Raw genomic sequence first — 26,541 nt, 5'->3', positions numbered from 1 at the left:
CTGCATGTCCCAATCAAACAATCTTGCAGAAGATACCTCAGATTCATAGCGAGCTCAATGCATTACCAATTCTCTGCACTGCCCTTTGGCTTTATCTACTGCGCCCAGGGTCTTCACAAAATGCCTGGCACCAATAACTGCGTTTTGCAGACAGAAAGGAATTCAAATATATCCCTACTTGGATGACTGCCTAATTCAAGCAGAGAACAGACATTTTTCTAAAGCATCTGGCGTTTGTAAAAAGATTACTAATTGGCCTAGGGTACACAGTAAACGAAAAGAAATCAAAACTAGTGCCCTCTCAAGAGATAATATTTCTGGGTGCAAGCTTAAATACAACTGCCCAGATGGCTTATCTCACGCCACACAAACAAAAGCAACTGACTACTTAATTCAAGAAATTGGCAACAAAAACCCACTTATCTGCAAGGAAAATCCTGCGGGCCTTGGGTTTCATGGTATCCTGCATTCTACTAATTCCATATGCCAGACTGCATTGAGGAAACTACAGTGGTATCTAAAAAGGGTTTGGACTCAGCATTGCCACAGCCTGGAGACAGTAATTGCACTCATTCCCTGCCTGCAACAGGAGTTTCGATGGTGGGCAGAAGCCTGTCACCACAACAAGGGTCTGCCATTCAATTTACCCACAGCCACACAGACACAGATACATCAGATTATGCCTGGGGGGTCCATATGGCAGGAAAATGTATTCAGGGCACATGGCCTGCAAACCAGGTGCATCTTCACATCAATCAAAAAGAGATGCTAGCTGTTCAAAATGCCCTGACAGCTTTCAAGAACCTGCTTCATCCAGGACCGTTACTGATAGACAGACAACACTACGGTCATGTGGTACATAAACAAGCAGGGAGGTACACATTCCTACCCCCTCTGCAGACAAGCAATGACCTTATGGGGCACAGCATTGACTTTTCAAGTTCACCTGCAAGCACAATTCCTGCCAGGAAAAACAAATACTCTGGCAGACAAACTAAGCAGAAACCTCATGGATCCCCATGAATGGAAACTGGATCCACAAGTTTTCAGCATGATAATAAGGAAATGGGGATGCCTAGACATAGATCTATTTGCCTCCCCTCACAACTGCCAATTGCAGAGATTTTGCACAAGGATTTATCGCAAGCAAGCATGGAAAGTGGACACCTTATAGTTCAGCTGGAAAAATCTAACAGTATATGCTTTTCCCCCACTGCCATTCCTTCCCAGGGTACTCCTAAAGGTCAGACAAGAGAAGCCAAAAATGATGCTGATTGCACCAGACTGGCCATGCCAGCAATGGTACCCAGTCCTAAAGAGCTTGTCTCATGGTCCAGCATGGATCTTCTCACTTGCTGACACATCAAAACAATCAGATCCTGCACAGCCAACTCAGGACCTTAAATCTGGCAGCTTGGCGGATAATGTAGCAGAACACTCCTCTTTCAAAAGCTTTTACAGATGTTATCTTGGAGGCCAGGAGGCCCAGTACCAGAAAATCTTGTGCAGAAAAATGGAAGAGATTCTGTGCTTGGAACCAGGAACCAAGGCATTGACATGGGTGTACCAAATATCCCTCAGATTTTACAATACCTAACTGAGATGCTCAACAAAGACCTTTCTTTCTCATCAATTAAGATTCATGCCTCTGCCATTTCAGCCCATTACAATACGGAACCACCTATCTTTTCTCATTTTTTAATTAGGCAGTACCTCAGAGGGGCCAAAAACATTAGGCCTCCAAGGAGAGCACCAATTCCGGCCTGGGACCTCAGTTATGTTTTGGAAAAACTCACACTGCCTCCTTTCGAGCCAGCATCAACAGCAGATATAACATTCTTATCCTGGAAAACAGCTCTGCTCCTAGTAATAACCTCTGCAAGGCAAGTCTCGGAGTTACAGGCACTCATGGCTGTGGAACCTTTCATCATTTTTCATCCAGACAGGGTTTCTCTGAGGACAGACCCTACATTTATGCCTAAGGTGGTGTCCAGTGTGGCCCTCAACCAAACCATTCACTTGCCTACCTTTTATCCAAATCCACAGAACAAGGGTGAGAAAATTCTGCATTCTTTGGACATACACAGGCAGTTACACTTCTACTTGGACAGAACTAAAGCTTTCAGAAAGACTGAGCAACTTTTAGTGTCATATGCTGCAGGATCACAAGGAAAGACTATCTCAAAACAGACTATTTCTAAATGGATAGGCCTTTGCATCCATTTCTGCTATTTTCAACATGGCAAATCAGTGCCTAAGGGAATTAGGCCTCATTGCACCAGAGCAGCAGCCACTTCAGCAGCCTTCCTCTGAGTAGTACCAACCAAAGATATATTAGAGGCTGCAACTTGGAGTTCAGTGCACACCTTCACAAAGCACTACTACTTACCTCTTTACTCTAAGTCCAGAGCAGACTTTGCCACTGCAGTTCTGCAGGGCCTCATAGCCTCTCCTAATCCTATTTAGCCCAGCCACCCATCCTCAGCTTTGGGATTCAACCCAAGAGTAATGACTGCAACAGTGAAACACGATGAACATAGTACAGTTGTGTACCTACCATAAATGTAGATGTTCAAGTGTATTCACTGTTGCAGTCCAAGTTACCCTCCCACCATCCCCCTTTTTCTTTGCTGGGATTTATCTGCACTTCTCTATCCTATACAACCTATTTGGTGTATTTGCTTGTAGATGAAGGAAATGTTATTTTTGTGCATGCATTTTTATTGGCATATATTTCAGCCTACCAATTTGGGGGCACCTGACATCTGGGGCAAGAAAAACTGAAGGAAATGGCGTCTGCTGCATCTTTTATACCCCTGGCGCACTGACATCAGGGAAGAGGCGACAGCAACTGACATCGGACCTAGACTTTGGAATTCTGGCTGACCGAGGGTAGCCTGCCAGCAGGATAACCCAAGAGTAATGACTGCAACAGTGAATACACTCGAACATCTACATTTATGGTAGGTACACAGCTATACTTTCTCTCTCCTCTTGACCCTCTGTGAGGGGGAGATGTCACATTCTCCCACAAGTGGTAGACCTACTCACTCAGCTAAAGGGATCTCATTCATCCTCACCTAAGCATCTTCAAAGTAACAGCTTGAAGGATTGTTTTTTGAACCCAGATAATGCAGATTATTCTACGGAAGTTCTATCAATTCTGAGAGAGGTAAGAAAACTGAGTACCAGAAAATTATATTTATCCAAATGGGAAAAGGTTTTCTTTTTGATGCAAGGATAAAGATATTAACTCTTTGCTGGCAGATGTGAACCTAGTGTTAGAATACTTGTCAGAATTATTTCAGCAGGGACTTTCTGATTTCAGTATTAACCTATGTGCTTCAGCTTTTTCTCTCTACCTTACCTGCTCCCACACCTTAAAAGTTTCGTAAAAGACGTCATATGTTAAACCTCCCAGGACAAACCCTGTCCCTTCCTCGGATTTAAACTATGTTTTAGAAAAGGTTACATTACCACCTTTTGAGCCAGCAAGTTCTTCTCCCCTAAAGACGCTCACTTGGAAAGATCAGCCTACTCATAACCATGACTTCAGACAGGCGGGTCTCAGAGCAACAAGCACTGATGTGCAAGGAGCCCTTTACTACATTCCATAGAGACAGGGTTACCCTTAGAACTAATGCTACCTTTATGCCCAAAGTAGTGCAGGAGCCTTTCTTGAATCAAGCTGTTTATTTGCCAGTGTTCTTCCCTAACCCACAGAATAAAGCTTAGCAAGTCTTGCATTCTCTGGATGTACACCACCAGATTAAGTATTGCCTGGATGCGACAAAATTTCCTAACAAAGCAGACCAACTACTGGTGGCCTTGCAGAAAGAAAAGAAGGCAAACTGGTTTTCAAACAGACTGTCTCTAAGTGGATAGCCAACTGCATCACATTCTGTTATGCCCATCAAGTAAACCTAGCATTACCAGTACCATCCCATGTCAGAACCCACTCCAGATATAGTGCAGTCACCACTGCATTTCTTAAGGGTGTTTTTACACTGGCTGTCCAGAAAGCTGCCACATGGACATCTGTCCACATCTTTACTAAAAAGTGCCATTTATCCCATGCCTGCAAGCCTAGGGCAAGGATTGCAACTGCTGTCCTAAAAAACTGCTTTCCCAAGGGTTAGCAGACAGCCTGCCTCTCAATAAGTAGCTTTGGGAGTCCTTCCAAGCTTCAGTACTGCAACATTGACTATGAAGAACACAATACAGTTGTATCACACTTACCATAATTGTTGATGTTCTGAGTAGATCAGTGTTGCAGTACAAATTCCTACCCTCCTACCTTTCTGTCTGCTAGCCTCTCCTAACCTCTACCCCCATACTGGGGGAGGGAGCATTTCAGATGGGTAGTTCTTCACTGTCATCCACTACTACTACTACTTATGCATAGTTGGTATATCCCCTATCCCTGTTCAAACATGTTTTTGAAGTCTGGGTGAGATGTGTTCAGGAGTTAATTATCTAAAATGACCAGAAGTTGGCACCAACAGTTGCCACTCTTATGCCCTGATATTCAAATGCTGGCGATCAGGCATCCATTAGCTAGACATGGTGAAAAGGCTGTAGAAATCAGGCCGGTCATAGGCCTCTGCTTGGCAGGAAGTCTCAAAGATCAGTACTGCAACATTGATCTAATAGAACATCTAAAGTTATGGCAAGTGTGACACAACTCTACTTTATACTGAGTAAGACCTATTGTGTGCTTTGCATAATATGCAAGAAGCTGTGAATGCCTCTGTCTGACTTTTCTTAATGAAGTATTAAGTATGTATTCCTTGAAATAGTGAGTTTGTAGAAGATGTATTGTCTCCTTGTAGGCTGCAATAGGATGATGCATTAAAAAAAAAAAGTACCGCTTTGCTCTTCTGCCTCTCTACTTCCATATGCAAACACTTCCTATAGTGATATTTGTAGTTATTAGAATCACATTTATTGGCCATGTATGCATGCATACAAGGAATGACTCCAGTTTCAGTGACTCTCCAAGCATGAATTACATAAACGATATACTTACAACTATTAAGAACAAGGCAAACAACATACATGCATCTATTATACACAAGACAAAAAAAAAGTAAATATACATATACAAACAAGGTACGAAGTGCAGCTTAGTACAAGAAATACTGAAATAAACTCTGAAAGAAACAAGTATTAACAATATGTAGACAATACTGCAGAATCCTCGGAGGCTTAGGAAAAAGAATACCCCAGCCTCATAAGCTGATTTAACCATTTATGAACTTGGCCTGTGGAAAAAAAAAATGTTCTTGTATCTGCTTGTTTTGGTGCATATTAATCTATAACACCTGGCTGATGGCAATAGTTCAAAAAGATGGTGGCCTGGATGTGAAGGGCCGGTGATGATTTCCCTGCCCTTTTCATGACTCTGGAATAGTACAGGTCCTGTAAGGAGGGTAAACTAGCAATAATGATATTTTCGGCAGACCTAACTATTCTATGTAACCTATTTTTGTCATGATTAGACAGAGTTCCAAACCACACTGTTATGGATGAGCTGAGAAACAGACTCAATGACTGCTGTATAGAACTGAATCAACAGTTCCTGTGGGAGGTTGAACTTCCTCAGCTGTTGCAGAAAGTACATTTGATGTTGTGCCTTTATGATGAACCCTACGTTGGTCTCCCACTTTAAGTCCCGGGAGATTATAGATCCCAAAAACGTGAAGGATTCCACAACGGACACAGCAGTGTTAAATATAAATTGGAGCGATAATATTGTAGTACCACTCCTAAAGTCCACTGTCATGTCATCTCCACAGTTTTAAGAGTGTTCAGTTCCAGATTATTTTGATTGTACCAAAGTGCCAGCTGCTCAACCTCCCCACTGTATGCAGACTTATCACCATTCCTGATGAGCCCAATGGTAGTTGTATCGTCTGCATATTTAATAAGTTTGACTGAGGGTCCTTAGATGTGCAGTCATTAGTGAAGAGGGAGAATAGTAGTGGAGAAAGCACACATTCCTGGGAGGTGCCTATATTGATAGTTTAGTTATATAAAAATGAGAAAAAAATTGCTTCCTGTAGTTGGCTATCACTTTTCACTGATGCAGTCTTCTCTAGATTTAAAAGAAAAAAAAGAAACTTTGCAGTGTGAAGGGTATGATGTTCTCTTCCTAAATTTGTTATGCACTTAGTTCATTTAATAAAAATCAAACTGTAAAATATAACTGTAAAATACGTGCTACTAAATCAAATAAAAAGCAGTAGGTAGTCCACAGTTAAGTGTAACATCCTTTATTGAAACACGCAAATAAGCGATCCTAGTTGAGTATAATGAAAAGCATCAAAAACATTCCTTATTTATATATAGTCAGGTTGTTTAGTGCAAGAGAGTAGTTACAAAGGGTGGTTCTGTTGAGCAATAAAAGCATTAAAATCATTCCTTTAGTCAAGTCCCCCTTCCTCCTTAGCACCATAGTGTAATTAGAGACTGTGCTACCTAAAACTGAAACTAGAAAGCTAGAGACAAATTACAATCTAAGGACCAGTTTATTACACATTGTATAGGCTAACCAACTAATCAAAACTTTAAAAATTACTAACAAAGATGCATCAGTAAACATCTGCCATGGTAAATATTAATAAATATGCTACTTCTAACAGATCGCTTTCGTATCAAATACTTCATCAAGTTTGTGTGCCTAAAACAAATCATAATATGAACATGTGTGTAGATATACAACTGAAAAACTAAATGGGATGAAAAACAAAAATAATTGCTAAACTGGAAATAGTGATACATGTTAAAAATAAAGCACGAAGGCCATGGGGATCTGTTAGTGTGGCGTCTAAGAAAACAGTTTGTGTGTGTAAGCGTGCACTCAAGAATAATTGCAACCTTTAAAAAATAAATAGATTAGGCCCATGCACATTGTGTGTGCTAACAGACTTCACTGCCTAAAAGGAAAATGTTTTAACAAAAGTGTTCAGTTTAAAATCTAAAGTAGCATTTAATTATTAATGTTTACATGAGCCACCTAAAATATGTCTTTTATAATGTAAGTTAGTGCTAAAATAAGTAAACAGTGTTTGATATTTGTTTTTAAGCACAGAATCAATATAAGCAAGTAATGTCAGCAGTTATCAGTCCCATATCAGTCTTTTAAATAGTGGGGCAGTTTTCTGAGATCTAGTATGCTTTTTATGGAGCAATAATAGTTAAGCCCCGGTTTTCTAAAAGAGTTCAGTTTTAGCTGCCACAGTAGTCCATGCTTTTCTAAAAGATTAGGATGTCTCCTTCCAGTTCCAAGAGGTCTACATGGTCAGTAGTTTGAAGCTTAAAGCCAGAGTGTCTTGTGTAGCTGCAGGTGCCAAGCCAGTTCGTTATTCTTACACTTAGCACTAATTTCAGAGAGATGGTCAGTAGTTCACGTTTTTCTAAAAGATTAGAGAGGTCTCCTTCCTGTTCCAAAATGTTCAAATGGTCAGTAATTTGAAGTTTAAAGCCAGTGTGTCTTTTGTGTAGCTGCAGGGGCCGAGCAAGTGTATTCTTGCACTTGGCTATAATTTCAGAAAGATGGCCAGAAATCCTTATTTTAAGTCTGTTGAGCCTTTTCCCCACATAAAATGCTTCACAGTCATTGCAGCTAGCCCTGTAAACCACCTGCATTGAGTTAGCCACCTCATGCATTGGTTTTAATAATTTTCTTTAACTAAGGGCAGAAAAATGTCTTTCTCCTATAGGTGCTTACAAAAGACAGTTGGCTCCACACTTATTGGTGCATGTATCCTGTGGTTTGGGCCTACCTTCAACCCAATTCCTAATGTTTTGGCTTTCCTGTACACGAAGGAGCTTCTCTAAGGATGTCCATTAAATATGAGCTTTTAGTAATCATGGCCGAATTCTCTCTAATAATATTAATGATGCTATAATAGTCAACAGTAAAAGTCAAGATACAACTGTCTTTAGATTTGTTGTCCATAGATTTCTTTTAACACCTTCCTATAAAAGCTGTTAAGTGCTTGTGCATTTGTACTTTTTAGTTCAATTATAGGTTCCAAAATGCATCTGAACATACTGCCTTCGTATCCCCTCACCAAAATAATCATTTAAGTTCATTTAGGTTCTTAAGGATGGGCTCCATTTTTGTGGTGATCTCTCATAGGGCTCAATCCCTGACTCAGTTGTTAGAGAAAGAAGAAAAGACAACAGGGATCTTCACAAGCTGTGGCATCTGCCGGTTCTTTTCATGACTCCTCTTGAAAGTATAGGGACAAGCATCCCAGACTTCATAGAGTGGCAGATATCACAACTTTGCCTTTAGCCAGTATGTCCAGACTTGATTGTCGAAGGGCAGGAGCTGTCTTCCAGTCCCTTCCAACTGAGGAAATGTCAGTGGCCATTGCTGATTGCCCTTCAGAATCTGACATGCCTCTTGACCCCATTATGTTGAAATCGAGGGTTGTCAGTTAGATGCAAGACCACTTTGCTGGCCACAGCTTCCCACTCCTGTGTTATGATTTCAGATAGGAAGGGCAGAGTCCCAAAAACTTCTGAGAGGCCGCCATTTGACCATGTGCAGGTAGTGGCCAACCACCTGCAGCCTTGGAAAAAGATTAAGGCAAACCTAAAAGGATCCTTTGTGCCATGCCTTGGCCTAGGCCTTCAGGCTTCCAACCTCCACAGACCTGCTAGTAGGATCTGCTAATACTGGCTGAGGATTCATTTCAGATTGTAGCTGCCAGACAACACAGTCCTACCAGACTTGCTTCACCTTCAGAATCTGTTTCTGGGGAAAAATAGGTACAACCCTCAAGGAATCCTCAGATCGTATGATCTGGATGAGGGCGAGTTGGTTTATATAGACCAGTTATCCACAGAGTCATGCTGATTGTGACTCAGGACATTTTAGCCTCAGCTTCGCCACCTGGAAACTTCACCTCTGGGGAGAAGCTTCATAAAATGAGGGAGCACTTCCATTGGGAGGATTGGGGTTACCCTCAGTCTAAGAGGGTTAGAGTTTTTTAAACTCCCTGAATATAAACCTTTGACCATTCGTCCAGTGTTGGAAGTAGAACTTATTTTGACTCATCCCTGCAGCCTGACTCCCAACCATCTACTCTTAGGAAGTCAACCCATTTTTAAAATGTTCTGGATTCCTGCATACATATTTTTAGGAATCCTAGTTATCCTGAAGTGAAGACGGTCAGTCCAAAGGAAGGTAGGAGCAACACCTCCAGAAAAGCTTTGCTTACTTCCCCTAAATTCTTTTACAGCACAGGAGGTTTAAAGACTTGTGGGATACATGGTCTTGTGTGTCATAATGAGCCCTCCGCTCGACTACACATGAGGCGAATGCACACACTAACAACCTTCAAGCACAAGGAAAATGGGTACAAAAAATTCAGAAAAAACAGAAAAATATAAAGGAAATGATGGTTGTTCTCAAGGGCATCCTGGGTTTGCAGGATACCAGAGACACTACTGATAAAGACAGGCAAACACTACAGTAATGTAAGTAAACAAGCAAGGGAGGTTCATATTCTTACCCTCTCTGCTGCCTAACTATGTCCCTGTGGGACTCTGCACAGGACCTGGGCCGTCATCTCCTAGTACAATACATCCCAGAGGAAACCATCTCTCTTGCAGATCATCTCAGCGCGTCAGAAATGAACTCTCACAATTGGACCTTGAACAATAGCATATTCAAACTCCTCTGCCTTATTTGGGGTGTGCTAGAAAAAGACCTTTTTGCTTCAGATCAAAATTACCAACTACAAAAATTTTGTACAATGCCCAGACATCCAAAAGTCTGGAGGACAGATGCCATCTCCTTTCCATGGACAGGTCTGTTTTTTTGTGTGTTCCCTCCAGTAACTGTTATCACCAAGGTACTACTGAAAATCAGGGAGGAAGGGCCAAGGGTGAGCCTAATTATGTTTTGGCTGAGGCAACATTGGTTCCCTCTCCTACATAGCCTGATCAGGGAAAAACAAGGCTGCTTCCTCAACGGTTGGATATTCTAACACAAAACAGAGGTTTCATCACATACCCCAGCCTCAACACAATGAGACTGACAGCATGGCTGTTCCTCAAGGTCTGTCTCTGGACAAGAATATAATGGACATGTTAAAAAAAAAAAAAAAAAAAAAGAACAGAAACCTTAAAATCATGCACTTCAAAATGGAATAGGCTTTCTACTTGGTGCCAACAACAGAATATCTCCTCAACATCAGCAGAGAATCAACCATGTATTTACTTACTATCTCACTTATTCAAATCTGGCCTCTCTTACTCACTCTTCTGCCATATCTGCCTGCCTACCTATGCAGCCTTTTTCTCAACCCCTTATGAAGCAATGCCTTAAGGACATTATTTACCTGACGCCTCTCAGAAGAGTTCCTTCTCCTCCTTGTGATCTCAGTCTTGTGCTGGAGAAACTTGCTCTTCCCCCTCTTGAGCCTGCTGTTACAGCTGGCATTCAAGTTTCTGTCCTGCAAAGTAACATTTTTATTGGCTGTTACCTCAGCTAGACTGGTATCAGAACTCCAGGCACATATCTCATCACTACAGGGTTTCTCTCAAGACTAACCCCTCTTTCATGCCTAAGGTGGTTTCTAAATTTGCCCTTAATTCATCCATTCATCTCCCTGCATTTTGTGCTCATTCTGAAAAAAGAAGGCTAAAACATATCCTTACTTTGCTTGTAGTATTCTGACAACTCAAATTCTATTTTTTTAGTCTTGTCCAGACAGCAAGTCCAACCAAATTTTTGTTGTCTAAAGCTGGAAAAACCTATTGGCAAATAAACTGTTTCTAAGTGGCTTTCAAATTGTATTGCCTCTTGTTACAAACATCATGGAAAGCAAATTCCACCTCTTATCAAATGGTCTTAATGCACCAGAGTTACTGCTCCCACCAATGCCATTCTTAGAGGGGTCCCCACCAGGGAAATCTTACATGCTGCCACTTGGTTCTTTGTCCACACCTTTGCTAAACTATAACCTTCCCATTTTTTCCAAATCCAGGGCTGGATATGCCTATGCAGTCTTGCAGGACATTTCTGCTTTGGAAATGCTCCCATGTGTTTAATGCTGCAACAGTGAAACACAGTAAACGTAGTACAGGTAGGTCTACTTACCATAAATGTAGAGGTTTGAGTGACTTCATTGTTGCAGTACATCTTCCTCCTGCCCTCCCTCCATCCCTTCTCTCATGCTTCAGGTTGAGGTGTCCATCCCCTTAACAATGCTCTTCACTCTCCTTCTCATTAGATCTTTGAGGTTCCTTTCCCTGCACAGTGAATTTTTTGGTGCCTTGTGCTCTGAGTCTGGAGCTTCGGTCAGTGGGGGTTCCTCTTTTTTTTTTTTTTTTTTTTTTGCTTGAGCAAGAAGTATCTGTAAGGTTTAGCTGGCCGAAGACCCTTGTACACTGACGTCCTGACATCAGGTGCAGGGCATCCACCAGGCCAGGAGGAGGAAGTTAAATCTGTGCTACCTGGACTAGCCAAGGGCTATCATAGCAAAGAATACCCACATGGTTACTATTCTAACAGTGAAGACACTCGAACATCTTCATTTTTCGTAAGTTAATACAACTGTACTTTTGTAATAATGACATGGTAACAGTGTAAAATTTCTTTGTGAAATGTGATTCACTGTTTAGTGTTTATTTTAACTGAGCAGCAAGGCTAATAACAATACTCAAATGTGAGCAACTGGATCAGTATTGAAAATATATATGGCCTGCTTCTGTTGGCCTTGTGTAATGTAACAGTTTGAACGCACTTATGGACTTAGAATTTCTGCATGTCAGTTGTTTTATACAGTCTTTTGTTGATTGTATATTTTTAAACTTTGACTGCTGCATTTTAGCTCCATGTATGCCACATCAGGAAGTGATCATTGATTTTAGGTGATTCTGCATTGTTAAATACCATTAGCAGTGAATTTTTTCAGTCTCTGTAACTGTGTTTTGATCACTTTAAGATGGCTAATAACAGTTTACTTTTACTTATTGGTTCCTTAGGAGTCATACAGTACTGTCTTGGATATTTTGACTCCAGATGATGTAAGGATACTAGTAGAAACAGAAGATGAATTATCACGTTGTGGGGAGTTTGAGAGGATCTTCCCATCTCCATTCTCATCAAGATACCTCAGGTTCTTTGAACAGCCCCGCTACTTAAACATTCTCCTTAGCCAGTGGGAGCAGAAATCGTTCAACTGTAGACAAAAAGGTATGATGCTGTTGTTTTTCAGAACTGGATGATTAAAACTTTGCTGTTTTATGGTGTTTTTTCCATGATTTAATTTTGTTCCATCTGAAATGTATCTAGGCATCTGTAATACATGCTTCCTAAGATGACAAGCTGTCCATTGTTAGGCTCATTTGCCATAATTGCTATAATATTGGGTGTTTTACTTCTGAGTGCAGCCTTGTGGAAAACCCATGGTTTTAGAATGAATATCATAGTGATCTTGTATTCATAACTTATGGAAAACCCATGGTTTTAGAAAGAATATCATAGTGACCTTGTATTCGTAACTTAGCATTGTCACCTTACAGAAAGACGTTGCCTTGTTCGATTCTCAGCTAGAGCATCTTCTGTGTGGAGACATGCGTGAATGGGCGTACCTTCCTTGAAGGTTGTGCGTCAGGGCCGGCAACTCTGCACATAAAAATCTACTGCCAATCATTAGCGGACCGGAGTTCCGCTGTGGCTACCCCTAACCGGAAAAAGCCGAAAGACACAACAACATTGTATTCATAACTTAATACTACCAGTTAATTCTGAGGTGTCATTATCTCCTGTAAATGTCTCCATTGTTGCTTGGTTACTTATTGAGCATCATCCTATGACTGGTGTAAGAGCAAGGAAAGTACAGTGAGGCTGAAACGTCTTAGGTCAGTAGTTGTGGAGTTATTCTAAATTTCCATATTAACAGTAATATGGACAAAAATGCAATTTAATATTGCATTGTACAGGCAGTCCCTGAATTACAAACATCCGACATGCGGACAGTCCATAGATAAGAACTGGTTGCTGCAATGACGGAAATAACTTGAAAAATAAATATAAATATTTAAAGTTGCCCAAATCTTACCTTGAAAATGAAGACTTATGTTGTACTTTCCTTTTCCCCATTTTCTCCATTCATGAAGCTGCTCACACGTCTCCACCTTCACGGAGAACAAGAGATCCGACTGGTCAAGAGATCACTGTGTTGGCAATCTGAGTGCTCAAGACTGCTGTCTTATGCAGTACAGTATTGAAGCAGTTACTGTATTGTACAGTAAAATGGGCAAATGACATTGTGGCTCGCTGGGGTCTAGGTGACAGTAGGAGGTCTGACAGAGGTGTTAAAGGGCAGAAAAGAGTGGAAAACATTCGTGGGTGATGCCTGTAGTACAGAAATGTGTAGTAAAGCTTAAAAAGAAGTAAGTTTAACACACACACACACACACACACACACACATATATATATATATATATATATATATATATATATAGATATAGATATATACACCCACACACACATACATACACATTTTTTTTGTATGGAACGTTCTATTGTACTGTACCCGATTGCATTTTTATGTACTTGCGTAGTGTTATTACACTGTACTTACAGTACTATGTTTAAGATTTATTTTTTTTCCCCTTGGAAGTGTTTCTAAAGTGTTTTATATGCAGAGAAAAGTAAAATAACTACTAGACTAAGGCAAACATTTGACTAAGTGACATTTAATAAATGTATGTATTTATTTTGACTTGCATACACAGGACAGACTAAAAAAATGGATCTCATCCTTAACCCGGGGACTTGCCTGCATATGAAAGCTTGTATGACTGTGAAGAAATCTGCTGTGGATACTTGCCGTATGATTTGTATAGCTTGAGAGATGCTAAGTGGTCTTAGTTATGAGTACAGGGATCTTGTGTAACACGAAAGCTGCTATTTCATTTTACAGAAGTGGCAGTTGTGTTTGCGGCAGCAGCATTTTACAGAAAACATCACTTTTGTTATTTACTTTTAGGACAACACTTGGCATACCTAAAATAGTACTGTGAAGTTCATTTATGATGGCCAGTATACTTTAGTGGTATTTAAGGTCATTGGTGTATAAATATTTTGAGTTTTACTTTTATAACTGGGATTCATAAGGGAATTAACTGAGAATTCCTGATTACATGTAGAGAACATTAACTGTCAGAGCTGCTGCAGGTATCAGAGTTGAATGTTTTTTGATGTTACTTATGGGTGAAGTTGTTCAGTTTGGTTTCTTTTTTTTTTTTTCCTCCTGTCTGAATGAACATCAGTTGTAATGCTGTATGCTCACTTTTATACAACTAATTTTTATTTTATTTTTTTTTACTTTAGGTGGTTTACCACTGAGCCTGTAACACATTTTTTTCTTTCTTTTGTTCCTGTCCGCAATTTTATTTTCTCCCTCAAACTGACTCCCGATTGACTCATTCATTCCCCCTTAGGGTGAGTCGCAATGGCATTTTACTCTTTTCAGGACAGGAATCTGCTGCTGCAAGTGATATTCTGAGTAGATTGGAGTTTTTACCTCAAGTCCTAGCTCTTGCACATGTCCAGTAGTCATTCTTCAAGTAAAGGTATACACCAGGAGTAACACAAGTTCTCTCTCTTTTGTAAGCCTGCAGATGACCACATTTTGTAGAACAAGCACTCTGAGCACATTTCCACAGTCTCCATCGAGGAAATGGATTCAACTTTTGTGCCCCACCTCTCCTTCCTGAAACAGGTGAATAGACTCGGTACCTGTACTCCTACCCATGCCAGCTCTAGCAGGTATCTGAGCTGTTAGTCAAATCTAGTTAGGGTCACAGTTAGGACATTATTTCTGTATACCAGTGGAGCTGGAAGCCTGTAACACTTGTAAGGGGAGGGTCCATAGTGGTGTTTATGCTGACTATGAAAAAATTCCACTGCTTTCGACAATGTGTATAGTGGGCTCTCTAACGTATATCTGAACTATGCTTTTCTCATAGATCAAACCTTAGATTAGCATTTCATCTGAAGACCACCACTTTAGAGAACAATGTCATCCCCCGGGATGTTGCATTGCATTATAATGCCATCATTTGAATGTAAACCTGGCTTTTGATTTAGGACTACAACTCGCTTCCTCCTTCCAGATTCAGTAGTGGGTATCCAATCTGGTGAACTACTGATGTTAGAAGGCATGTAAAAAAAAATCACCCCACCTACATCAACACACGCCTACCTCAATTCTTCATTAATTTTGTCAGTTCTTCCCACTGCTGTCTGCCATCTACTTTGTCAGAGCCTCTTCTTGATATTTTGCAACCATCAGCCGAAAACCTTACTTGATTGCCTTATTCCCCAAGACTGGGATTCTACAAAAGAAGTGCTTAGTGGAAGCTCTCAGGAGAGGATGTAGAGGAGATCAGGATGACCTGGTATGGCTCTGTCATAAGAGAAGTGGGATTATTTTTTGGTATGCCCTATTCACATTCCTGGCTAGCACCCAGTCTACCGTAATGGCAGTGCAGAACTTGTCAGTCTTTGTCTCCTGATCCAAAGCAGAATTCAACCCCCCCAGCTTAGGTGAGTTTGCAAAAATGTTGCTCGGTCCCTAACTCCCTCTCAACTCCTCAAGGTCTGCATCTGCTAATCAAACCTAGGCCACAGTCAGAGCACCATCCCTGGTTGACCTGGAGCTTGCCCACATGTGAACCTTACACCTCACATCTTATTTTATGGGGAAGTCTGCAGGGAACATATCAGTCTGTTGACAGACATTTTTGCATATGCCAGTAGACTGAAGTAAAAAGGTCAAAACAGGTTGTGTAAATAGTGAATTTCTTTCTTTACTGTTGTGTGAACTTTGGAGTAGGTATGTATAAGTTTGGGGAGTGATCCCCTCCCCACACATGGTGCAGGAGTGGCTTACCCCTAGAAAAAAAAAATTACCTTTGAGGTTCACCGAAATTTTTTACTGCATGTTTTTCTTCCGTTGAATTTGCTTTCATGGAAAGTGAATTTGTCCAATCAACATGATTCTCAGTCTACATTGGTTACTTGGAATTTTGAGTAAACTCTCTCCTGGCACAAATTCTTGCTTTTGCCTGTGGTAGGAAGAACACAAATCTTCACCAGCACATGCTGTAATGCCATATGACTGGACTAGGAAGATGCAGTTGAAGTCCCATGCTCTCTAGTTCATTTCTTCTGCTGGCACATTTTGAATTTCATTCCTAATATTCATAGTAGGAAAGCTCCCATATATGCTACTGGAAACTTTTTTTTTAATCTCCTTACTTTAAACACCTTCTTGACACACTCCACTCCTAAAGGCATTATGTGAGCTCAGGCAGCTCTTTGCTAGAACTTTTGCAAGGAGCATTGCTCTCTCCCACTAAAAATCCATCTTGGAGGAGGTGCCACTGTTTTGGAGTGACCTGTAACCCCATTAACTTTCCTGAAAAGAAGTTTAATCATTATTTGGCAAGGGAGAGTTAGGAATGGTGATTTTTCCTTTTGGAACATCTTGTTAAGGATGCTGTTCTTGCATCCAGGAAGCTGTTAAGGTTGCAGGTGACTGATGAGATCATTCTAAAACTTACTAGAGTAGATTTCTTTTTAGTCATTTTTTGGCCAGAATAGGTCAGATGGACTAAACCACCTTGTTTCCAGATAAGGATTACAGAGCTTTGGGCAGAGAGGCCAGTGGAATGTTTTCCTTTGCTACTGAGGGTATAAGTGCCAGAATTATCTCGGTCACCTTTTCCAGCTATAGTTCTTTTCTAAGGACAAATCTTTGCTGAAGTTTCCAGAGCCCCATGATTCTGGGATGAATAAGTATCAGGAGGAAGGAGACTCTTAAAAATGGCTTCCACATTGTCTTCTGTAATCTTATAGATGCTTTTGGGATAAGACAGTAGCATCTGAGATGAGTTTGCAGTAGAGGGTATGACTCTAGCATTTTTCATTTAAGGAAAAGCAGAGGCTGGCATTCTTAGCATGGTCGTCTGTGTGGGGGTGGTAGAGACCTGTTTGCCTAGCTTCTGAATATGATATAGAAGACTTGCAGATGAGTAAACTACTATTAACCACGTTTGGGAGGGTGTCTGTGACATTCCTGCCCAGGATTTCTTCCTACTTTAGACCATCACAGCACTCTAAGTAGCAGCAACAGCCCTTTTCACAGACAGGCAGTCCAACATCAGGTAGACATTCATCATTCTTTCTGATGCAGTAGCCAATGGATGGTTTTCTGCCAAGGCTACAGCACCTAGCCAGCTTCCCAAAGCTGTAACCCCCCCCCCATAGTTCCTCTGGCTGCTCATAGGCTAATCCGTTTCTGGGTGAACTATAAAAGTAACCAGAGTGACTAAAAATCTTCAGTGCTTTCATGCCATCTCATGCAGATGCATCTCTGAGATTTCTCTATTGAAGCAGTTAGATAAGACTTCCTGTCAATATAAGACCCCTTTTGGGGATCCCCCTCCACACATGTAAATATTTTTAATATAATGTAGACTTTTAAGTGTTTTCTAGTGAAATTAGCAGTGTGCCGAAAAGCTGGTACTCTTGGACATTCTTCAGTTACTGTTGTCTCACTAGTAACTGCTTTCGAGCAGATGTATTGGTGCCCTATGGTTTATTTTATGCCTCCTTGTTCTTTTTTGAGTCAGAAAGTATATTTATAGGTAATAAACAGACTTTTATGTGAATGCTTGTGTTTAATACTTTACTTAAATTTTATGTGATTTTTATATGGCAGCTAACTTCTGTATGTCTGTCTCTGTTTTGACAGGTGAGTTTTGTATGTCACTTGTGTAACTTTGTTTTGGTGCATTTTTGTTTTTTTTTTTGGGAAGTATTATGTGCTGTTAGTGCTTACTAATGACAGCTTATCTTCTGACCAACTCCTCCTGGCATGCCTTACTGACTACAGGGTGGATACTTAAAGAAAAAAATAATTAAAACCAGAGTCCCTGCCTTGTGTATAAGTTCTTCTTGTGCTTTAGCTGATAGTGGGTTACTCTACAGTGGTGACTGATGGTTCCTCAGATTACTTACCCGTTTCTTCAGATCTTTCTGGCCACTATGTACTAGGAATCTGTCACTTCCTCTGCTGCATGGGAGAACCATCCATTTTGGATAAGGGAGGTATTTTGTGGGGGATCTTCTTGAAGTGCCCAGGGAGAGAAATCTATGATGTGCTGTTCCCTGTCCCTTCACCCCTTAGGGATGTACCTAGAAAAAAGAAACCGAAAATTAGTCACGTTGAAAATAAAGAAATGTTTTCTGAGGATAAAAAAGTTATTGCTCTAGCCATGGGTTCATTATGGTAAATCAGTGCTGGGGGCAGTTTGCCTTCTAATATTTGGCCTTTTAAGGATGAGGATACCTTTTCTGATGAGTCTGAACTTGAGACAGAGTTGCCTTATTTCAGGATTCGTTAGCCTAAGGTTCTGATTCACAGGATAGTGAGTTTGAATTTGTCCCTATAGAAGCTTTCTCTTTTTCTGAGACAATGTCCAGGCTAAGGCGTTTTGCAAGCTAATAAATTTCTCTATTCATTTTAAAGCTGACCCTGCTGCTGTCATGCCAATTGCTCTAACAGTGAAAAGCATCTTTCCTCCTCCTGTCCAGTCCCTGGGGATAAGGAGATTGTGATTGGACAGACTGGGTAAGAGACTTTTTTCTAGTGCCACGTTGGCCTTCAAAATCCTGAACCTTCCAGAGCTATATTTGGAAGTTTATTGTAAAATGTGCTAATAGCTTGCAAGAATTTTCTGCTTCTCTGATCCTTGAAGGGTAGGTGTTATGCAAGTCAGATGGTCTCTAACCTGTCTCAAGTTTCTAAACATGCTTAAAATGTGTGTATGATTGTGCTGATAGTTTCCAGGGCTTCTGCATCAGCTATTTTGAGATCTGTTTGGGAATGTAACCAAAACTTTTCTGAGAGCTTAATCAGAAATTTTGGGTTAACCTTAACGAGACAGGTTTTCATTTGGGCTTGCTGAAACATAGGTCCAGGTCCTTGAACAATGGGATGAGAGAGGTAAATTAACACAGGATGTTTCTATGAATTTTCAGGTCTATAAATTCTTCCATTCCAAACCCTCTGTGGTGATATGAGGTAGTGCCATCTGTGCCAGGTAGAGTAGGGCAGTGCATGTGTAACATATGCCAGCATAGCTATAGCTGGAGTTTTGTAAGGAATTTTGTCATTTGACTGTCATACTGATTTGTACAGAAGCTTTTGTTAAAAGTGCATCAGCAGTGGGTCCTGTTGAACAGAAAAGAGATGTATGTGTATGTCAGGCCGTACTTTTATAACTGATTAAATGTATGTTTTTAACAGAGAATTCTGGAAGAGAAGACGTTAATCTTAGTCCAGCTAATTTTGAAAAAAAAAAAATAGGTTGAAAATTAAATGGGTTGGTTTAGCCCATAAAGATTTTATCTTACAGGTCTGATTGCAGCCAGAGGCAAAAATGTCTAGGAAAACCATGACTAGGAATCTTACTGTATTCTTAGGGGTGAACTAATTGCTGCCTTGGAAGGGTGGAACTTTTTGAAATTGTTTTATAGCTTTCAGATGCTGCAACAGATCTTAGCAAAGCTCTGGATGTGTGTTATGCTGGGTCTACTTTACATGGTCGACTTTTCACAAATTTGACTTTCATATGGCCGAGACATTTGATTGACTTTCGGAAAGACAGCCATGTAAAATAAACACAACAAACACTTACCTTAAAACTGTTAGCAGGGAGGCAACCCCCCCCCCCCGGTAACTTAAATATACCAACTCCGAGATCGCACCACAGTGCGGAAGATTGAATTTTCCCATTCTGCACTTGTACGGAGATTGCAATTCCCCATGGTTGGCTTTTCAAAAGTCGATCATATTGTTTCGGCCATATGAAAATCGACTTTGTGAAAGGTCGATCATGTGAAGGGGACCCGTTATGCCACACTCAGGTGACCAGAGGTGGTGATATTCTATAAGCAGCGCTGGAATGGTTCTTTAGATGTAAGAGGTATGACAGAACTCTCGCAGCAGTTTTTTGGAACCTGACAGGAAAGATCTCTCACAGATATCTCACACGTCCACACACATCATCTTGCCTTGCTGTAGTAAGCAACTCATCATGTTGCCTTGCTGTAGTTACTTAACTAAGGAACAGTAATTCTTTAGTCAGTCAGGAAAATATAGTGAGAGTAGTTTAGTGCTGTTTTTCTGCATCTCTGAATCTGTCCAACTGTGTTATTTTTTGTATCTCCTGTGAAGGAAAACTCTGGTGTTTATTTGTAACTAGATATTCCGTATTCTCGTTTTTTCTATTTTATTTTATGCTTTGATGGCTTTAAAGCCTCCTCTTGGAATGTCTATGCCTACTCCTCCCTTTTCTTCCACTCCTCTTAAAAGGCCTACAGAACTGGATTCTTCTGATAAAGATCAGTACTCTGCTGAAGAGTCCCTAGCCTAGTCTTCCCAAATTCATTCTCTCTTGGATTATAATTCAGAGGAGGAGAATTATATTAGTCCAGATTGTCCTTTAGAGGGGGACACTGTTACCTGTATGATGGAATTTTATAAATGAGATTGTTCTCAGGTTTCTAACAGCCAGAAAAGGTGGTATGAGCTCCTTCAGATAGTCTCCCACACCTTCTGCTATTCTCCCTTTTTGGCTGCTCTCCTGGCTGCCATTCCAGTAGCTTCTGCGGCCCCTGCTTCTCAGCCCCCTGCTCCCAAGAAGTTTGATATATTTTACAGGGTGCCTGAGGAATGTAAATATTTGTATAAATGCAATTTTGCTGATACTTTTGTAGTGTCTGTCTCTTCGGACAAACTCTCCAAGCTTTTGCCTTCTACCAAGTTGCTTCCTTCAAACAAGGGTACTAGTCCCATGGGGAGATTAGGCAAGAAGGTTTATATTGCAGCCACCTTATCCTTTAGGGCCATTAACTTCCAGGCTTGTATGAGTAGTTATGTTTTAGCCCTCTTATCTCAGGTAATCTCTGATCTCCCCTCACTGTGAGCGGAAGGCTTCTGCCCTTTCTTTGTTGGGTTCAGTCTCTCATGTTATGTGATCTTCTCCATGCTGCTAGGTTAGTATATTCTTCAGTGAAAGTTCACCTGTCAGCAGTTTCTGCTTGTCTGCCCTTGGCTCCTTCTCTGGCCTCTACATTTGAGATCAAGCAATTTTTTAAAGGTGTCCTTCCTATCAGGCCTCCCGGAAAGCCAAGTCCATCTTTCTGGGACCTTGGTTTTGTTCCTGAAAAATTTACTCAGGCTCCTTTTGAGGCTGCTGCTTCAGCTTCCTTACAATATTGTACTTGGAAGACTGTTCTTTTAGCCCTTAGTTCAGCTAAGAGAGTGTTTCAGCTTCAGGATCTCATGGCTGTTCCTCCTTTCAGTTTTTCATAGAGAGAGGGGGGTTTCTTCATACTAATCCTTTTATACCAAAGGTGGTCAATGAGTTGTCTTAGTGTATTCATCTTCCTTCCTTTTCTCCTTCTTCACAGTCTGCCATTGAGAAGGTTCTTCACATCTTGGATTTGCATAAACGGGTCAGATAATAATTGGATAAAACTAAGGATATTCATAAATCCGAGTAGCTTTTTGTTTCCTTCCATCCCATGTCTTTGGCTGTTCTAAGCAAACCATCTCATCCTGGATTCCGAAATCAGTTTCTTTTTGCTATTCTTTTCATGGTAAATGCCTTTCCTCTTCAGTTAAGGCTCATTCTACCAGAGCTGTTGCTTCCTCTAGTGCTTTTTTAAGGGACTGCATACCGATTCTGTCTGTGCAGCTGCTGACTGGTCCTTTGTCCATACCTTCACTAGGCATTACAAGTTGGATGTCGTCTCCAGGGCTAGAATTGACTTTGCCAGGGCTATTTTGCTTGGGTTTCTAGTGGGCTTTTCAGGGCCTTCCTTCTCCCAGGTTTCCACTTGAGCTTTTTTACTCTCCCTTCTGTTAGGAATACTGCAAAAGTGATATGGAAGGACATAGTACAGTTGTGTAAAATCTTACCATAAGAGTAGATGTCCTTCTCTTCACTGCAGTATTTGCTCACTCCCTCTGACCCCTCTGCTTAAGCCTGTTGCTTTCCTGGCCAAGGGGTTCTACCAAGGGTATCATCCCCCCCCTGCAGGGGATTCCTCATTACCCAGTAAATCAAGTCTTCTTGTTTCCTGCCATTCTGCGTCAAATGCTTGCACATGGAGTAAATAGATCCAGTGCCTCCCTGCCAGATGGGCAAATGCTTTTATTCAAAGATTGTTGTAGTAGCAAAAGGGGAGAAATACTGGAGGCTTGTGCTGGACCTTCCCTTTTTAAATATTTTTTTGTCAAGACTGCAAACTTCAGAATGCTTTTGCTTCAGTCCCTTTTACCTCTTCTTCCTTCTGTAGATTTCATGGTTAAGCCAGACTTAGTTATCACTGCTTTCCCATTCACAAGCAGTTCAGACATTTTTAAAGATTTTTCTGTGCCTGTTTTACATTATTAATTAATTGTCTGACCTAACCATTGGACTTCACACTGCTCCAAGGCTATTTGCAAAGTGCCTTGCTCCATTAATTGTGACATTCACATCTTTTCCATATTTGGATAATTCTGTTATCCTTACAGACTCTCATTTCCAGCTGTCAGGAGTCTTTAGCAGATGTTCATAATCTTCTACTATGTCTGGGTTTTCAAATCAACTTTCAAAAATATTTTTTCAACCTTTGCCACAGGATTGTATTTCTGGGATGTCTTGTAAATTCTGCTCTTGGAAGAGCTTTTCTTCATGCAGAGAAAGTAGAGACTTTCAGAAATTCTTCCTAGGTTTTTCCAACCAAATCCACATATCTGCAAGGGGATTGCTTAGGATTTTGGAGTACATGGCATCAGTAATACTTGTGCTTCTCCTGGCAGATTCCATATGAGGAAAATCCCAGTGGTACTGCAGGTCAGTCTGGAATCTGCATCTTCAGCCTTTATCTTTTCACATCTCTGTTCTAGGAGTTGTGTGAAAGGAGATTTTCTGATAGTTAGACCAAATCTCTCGCAATCCAGATCTTCCATTTTCTCTTCTGACCACTCTCCAGTCTGTCTAATACAGATACGTCAGACCTGCCTCGGAGAACAAGCTCTGTTGAACCCTCAACACATTCAGAAGCACATAAATGGCAGAGAGATGTTGGTCGTTATCAACACTTTGAAAGCTTAAGTCATGTCTAGTCCTCGGGACCTCTGCAATTTTGCATGAACACCATCACATTTATGTAGTATATAAACAAGGGAGTACCAGATACTACCCTCTTTGAAGACTTGCTATGACCTCTTGGGAGATAGCAACTCAGCTCAATTTGACTGTGGAAGCGTCATACATTGTGTCAGAGCAAAATATGATTGCAGACAAATTGTGCAGGACCAGGACAGACCCGCACTAATGGAAACACTTTTCCTGGGGTCCTTCAAGAATTGATCCAACTGTGGGGAACACTTCAAGTAGATCTGTTTTTCTTCCCTCCAAAAAGGTATTCTAGAGGCAACAACTTGGTCCCCTATACATAACGTTTACAAAGCACTGCAAACAGTATTCCTGTTCCAGCTGCAGAACAAGCTTTATTAGGATCATTCTCAAAGGAATCCTGGATTCATGGTTTACTTTTTCACTTCCCTTCTTGTTTCGAAGCTATGGCAATCAATCCACAGTAACTGCAACAGTGATCTAAATGTTGAATATAGTGTAATTTTGTAAGTAAACTTACCATTACAATAAATGTTCTAATAGATCAGTGTTGCAGTAGTCTCCTTTTCTCCAGCCCCCATTTTTGGCACTCTTCCTTTTGTATTGCCAGGATGTGGATGTAAATTCCCTTGTGTATATAGTTTACAATTGCACTTGTTTCCAGCATTGGCTTTTTTAAGTCTCTTGCCTCATTTTTCTTGGCAAAAAACTCTGACTGATTTGGAGTTCTGTTTTACTTACTCACTCACTCATTTATTGGAGCTCCCTCAAGCACCCGACAGAGCATGACAAATGTGCCCTTAAGCTTTGAAAGCTAGCTGGTCACTATAAAGTATACTGTCAAGGTAAGCTTGTATATACAACTTGCACTTTGTTGGTTTAGTTTTAATAAGCTGTAATTGGTATTTTCTGATAAAACATTTTAATGAATTTGGAATTACACTGCAAGTGTCAGTGACAGTTTTATTCACTATTATGCATAGCATTCAGAACGATGCCATCTTGAACTGTTTTAAACTGTTTAAAGTTGTTTTTGCACCTGCACTTTTAAAGTTTGTCCTGTTTGTTGCATTTACCTGTTGAGGCTACACACTCAAGTGCGCTAGCCTGTGTTACATATTTATTGCATTTTCCTGCTGTTTGTTGCAAAAAAGAAAAAAAAAAAATGTTCCTTGTTTCCCGTCTTTCCTGACCTGGAATAGTCTAAATACAGGCTTTGCTGTATTCTGGACTTTTGGAAAGTTCCTGTGTTGCCCATTTCCTTTCTTGGATAGAGGGAGGCTTCTTTGTTCAGCAGTGGCAGTGGGGAGCTTGGAGCAGCCTATCTATCCCTGGAGGAGTGTTTCCAGCACAAGAATCTGGTAGTCTATTGGCCGTTTTGGGCCAATTTCTATCTCTTTCAAGTCCCCCTGTATAAAACCCGCTTTAGCGCGACTTTGCGAGATTTTGCGCATAGCGCAGCATCGGGTAGCGCCGCTTAATTGGGTTTAAACCATTCTCAGCTCCACAAAGTCTGCTCTTCACTTTTTCCCTTAGTACTTATCTAGTTCTCATAATAAACACCCTATTCCCATTCTAAAGCCTGGCATTAGCTCACTAAAGCAATTATATAAGTCGGCACTAAAAAATGAAAAGCACTACACCCTCACAAACTCCCCTTGAGTACTTTGTTCCCCATTGGCCCTTTTTTTCAATTATAAAGGAATTCCCAATACTATTCTAGCATGTCCAAAGGTCAGTTGTCAATCTCCTCTCCGGTCCAGCTGGTGAATCTGTGAATCTTGAGGCAATGTTACAACTGCCTCATGTACACAGACAACCCTCTCTTCCTCCCAACAAATTCCAACACATGTGAGAGATGCAACCATATAGCCAAACTGGAGGCTAAGCTCTCTTAACTCACTACTGGCGTAACCAGTCAGGAGGAGAAGGAAACCACTCACTACAATTCCAGTCTCACATAGACCTACCACGACAGCAAACCAAACACATAAACACACAAAAACATACTTGGAGGCTCTAAATAAAAATTTGCGTAAGCAGCAGACACCTCCAAAGCAGACACCCAAGCAACCGCTACCCCAAAACAAAACATGTGCAACACATAGCTCACAAAGTCAGTGCGTCGAACAGTCACAGCCCTTAAGGCTAAACAACACACCTGATACACTTGTAATAGGTGACTCTTTCGTCAGGCATACTGACGTCCCGCTCACCAGGCTGAACAAGGAGAAGGTCACGGTGAGCTGCCTGTCGGGCGCTAGGCTCTGCCACATAACACAAGCACTCAGGTCACTCCAAGGCAAGTACAAATATTGACTCAGTCATTGTCCATGCTGGTGTGACTGACATGTGACGTACCTCCTTGGACTACATGAAAAGAGACATAGAGGAGCTCTCTGAGCATGTAGCCCAGGCCGGTATGACCCTGACCTTGAGTAGCATCTTACCCTCACCAAGAATGATGCCACAATATGAAGACAAGATGATCAATTTCAACAATTGGCTTAAGTATTGGTGTCATTCAAAGGGGATCCAATGCCTGTCTGCCTGGGATGACATGCTCGACAAGCCACGATGCTTCGCTAGGGACGGCTTGCACCTGTCACCCCTGGGCTTTCGGATATTGGCAAAGGCTCTTGCCACCCCCATAGTGCCTTTTTTAGGCAAGGTTCAAAAGACAAACCCACCTCCATAGGTATCACAAGGGATAAGAAACTAAGAGTAATGCTACTCAACGCCAGAAGTCTAAACCTCAAGATGCACGCACTCAAAACGCTCCTTAGCATGGAGAACATCGATATCTGTACAGTAACAGAAACCTGGTTCAAGGCTCCCGAGAGCACCCCAGCACTACCAGGTTATACCTCATACCATGTTTTTCTGCCCCAAAACGTGGACCGAACCACAAAAGGAGGGGGGATTATCAATATTCGTCAAAGATACCCACACCTCCAGGTTGGTGGCACAGCACGAAGCATCAGAGACTATCCATGTGCAACTAACAGTGGGTAAAACTGCCTTCCAGTTTATAGCCTGCTACAGACCACCCTCCCAAACCCAGGAACCCCACTCGGCCTTCCTGAGGACACTGGGAAATATGAAGGTCTCTCCAAACACCATTATATTGGGCGACTTCAACTGCCCTAACATAGACTGGGAGCATTACTCTAGCTCCAACACCCTAGCCCAAAGGTTCCTAGAATTTATAAACTCATATGCTATGGAACAACTTGTTGCCACTCCCACAAGAGGGGAAAACATACTGGACCTGATCATCACCAACATGGGGACTCTATGCT

General features: G+C 41.2%; 1 protein-coding gene across 1 annotated transcript in view; it reads left to right on the top strand.

The window, feature by feature from the left end:
- Positions 1 to 26,541, top strand: part of TTLL4 (tubulin tyrosine ligase like 4) — a 1,780,839-nt gene that overhangs the window by 1,527,204 nt on the left and 227,094 nt on the right. Inside the window, exon 20 of the mRNA XM_044073711.1 lies at positions 12,010 to 12,220. Within this exon, the coding sequence (XP_043929646.1) occupies positions 12,010 to 12,220 (211 nt within the window). The remainder of the gene's footprint in view (positions 1 to 12,009; positions 12,221 to 26,541) is intronic.

This window comes from Protopterus annectens, chromosome 6.part0 (genome assembly GCF_019279795.1).
Source record: "Protopterus annectens isolate FY-2018-M chromosome 6.part0, PAN1.0, whole genome shotgun sequence".
Lineage (NCBI taxonomy): Eukaryota > Metazoa > Chordata > Ceratodontiformes > Protopteridae > Protopterus > Protopterus annectens.
This window is presented reverse-complemented; position numbering and strand designations above follow the sequence as displayed.